Raw genomic sequence first — 1,704 nt, 5'->3', positions numbered from 1 at the left:
GTTTCAACCCAAATCGACCAGCAATATAAGGAGTAACATATGACAATATGGAGTCCGGATCTATCAAAGCATATACATCATGAGAAAATATCGATAATATACCTGTGACGACATTAGGGGAAGACTCAAGATCCTGTCACCCAGCCCCATGCATAAATACGGTGCTGAGGGCCACTAGAACTGGGAGCTCCTTCTTTGCCTCTACCACGGCTGACTGGCATCTGTGAACCTTGCCCTGGAGGGCGTATAGATGATGAAGACCCAGCTGCTGACCCTAAGAGCTGGACCCTACCACTACCACCAATCGAGGGGCGCTCACGCATAATATAGCCTGGCCGACCATATGTATAGCAAACATCTGAGCCTAATCGACACTGGCCCCAATGTAGCTTTCTGCACTTAGAACATCGTGGCGTGGGTGGCCTTGCCTGACCCGAGTCACCTTTGAAATGAGAACCTAAAGCCCTAAAACTCTGACTCGGCCGGAGTGAGTGGATCTATCAAATCTCTGGCTTGTAAAACGTGGAGGTACACTAGTCATGGAATGGCCTGAATGCCTAGAAAATTGTTGTCTTTGCCCTCCTCTAAACTCACCAATCGGACCTGAAGATCTATCCCTCTTATGATAACCTCTGTCAAGCTCACGCTCACCTCTTTGCGGTTGTTGGCTTTCCTCCAAATTCCGGGCATGGTCTTGAATGCGAGAAATATCCATATTGTCATGAAGGGCCGCAGTCAAGCACTTATCCATTAAATGTGGTCCTAAGCCACTCACAAATCGGTGCACTCGATGACGCGTATCTGCTACAATGGCCGGAGCATACCTAGCCAAAAATTGAAGCGGAGACTATACTCTAAGGCACTCATACTTCCTTGCCTAAGATTCAAGAACTTGTCAGCTCTAGCCCGCCGAATCGCTGAGGGCAAGTAATGTCGAAGGAAAGCATCAACAAATTCTTGCTATGCCGGGGGAGGTGCATTAACTCCCGTAGAAGACAACCACACCCTATACCAATGAATCGCAACATCCTGCAACCTATACGATGCTAACTACACCGATTCAACGTCGGAAGCATGTACTAACCGAAGTGTCCTCAACATTCCATCAATAAAGTTTTGAGGGTCCTCATCCGGCTTTGACCCGAAGAACTCCGGAGGGTTCAAGCTAATAAAATCATGGACTCTTGCACTAACCGCCCTATCACCATGACCCATACCTTGCCGCTGGGCCTGAGCGCCAATTAATTGAGTCAATAATTAAATGGCCTCTTTCATCTCTTGGCCCGAAACCTCTGGTGGAGGAGCTGGGGGTGCTGGAGTTGGGGCTAAGGCTCCCTCATGCTCCTCAGAAATAGGCAATGAATGAGAGGACTAAGATTCAATCGCATTCTGGGACTCACCTTCCTCTATAACCGTTGGCGGTATTCTTTCAGCCCACTTTTCTGCCACTGTCTTGCCCTTTTGGGATGCCGTAGCTTTTCTCTTTACAAGCATTTCCAAAATACATAACGCACGATTAAAGGAAAAGAAATCCTTATATCATGGCTCTATCGCACGATCTTATGAAGAAAGAAGGTCATTCATTCCTAAAAGTGTGGCGCAAAACACACCCATAAACAAGACTCTACTGGACACGGCTCGTAGACACACCCTAGGACGAAACCGCTCCTATGCCACTTTTGTCAAGACCCAACCGGAGGGCCA

The 1,704-nt window shown here is 47.9% G+C and overlaps 1 protein-coding gene across 1 annotated transcript; it reads right to left on the bottom strand.

Moving 5' to 3' along the window:
• Window positions 1-125: 125 nt before the first annotated feature.
• LOC132046186 (uncharacterized) lies at window positions 126-751 on the bottom strand. Its single transcript, XM_059436750.1, has 2 exons — window positions 595-751; window positions 126-442 (listed from the first exon to the last, which is right to left on the bottom strand). The coding sequence occupies exons 1-2, from the start codon at window positions 749-751 to the stop codon at window positions 126-128; spliced, it is 474 nt and encodes a 157-aa protein (XP_059292733.1).
• Window positions 752-1,704: the final 953 nt, after the last annotated feature.

Source organism: Lycium ferocissimum, unplaced genomic scaffold (genome assembly GCF_029784015.1).
Source record: "Lycium ferocissimum isolate CSIRO_LF1 unplaced genomic scaffold, AGI_CSIRO_Lferr_CH_V1 ctg9740, whole genome shotgun sequence".
In the NCBI taxonomy this organism is placed as follows: Eukaryota; Viridiplantae; Streptophyta; class Magnoliopsida; order Solanales; family Solanaceae; genus Lycium; species Lycium ferocissimum.
This window is presented reverse-complemented; position numbering and strand designations above follow the sequence as displayed.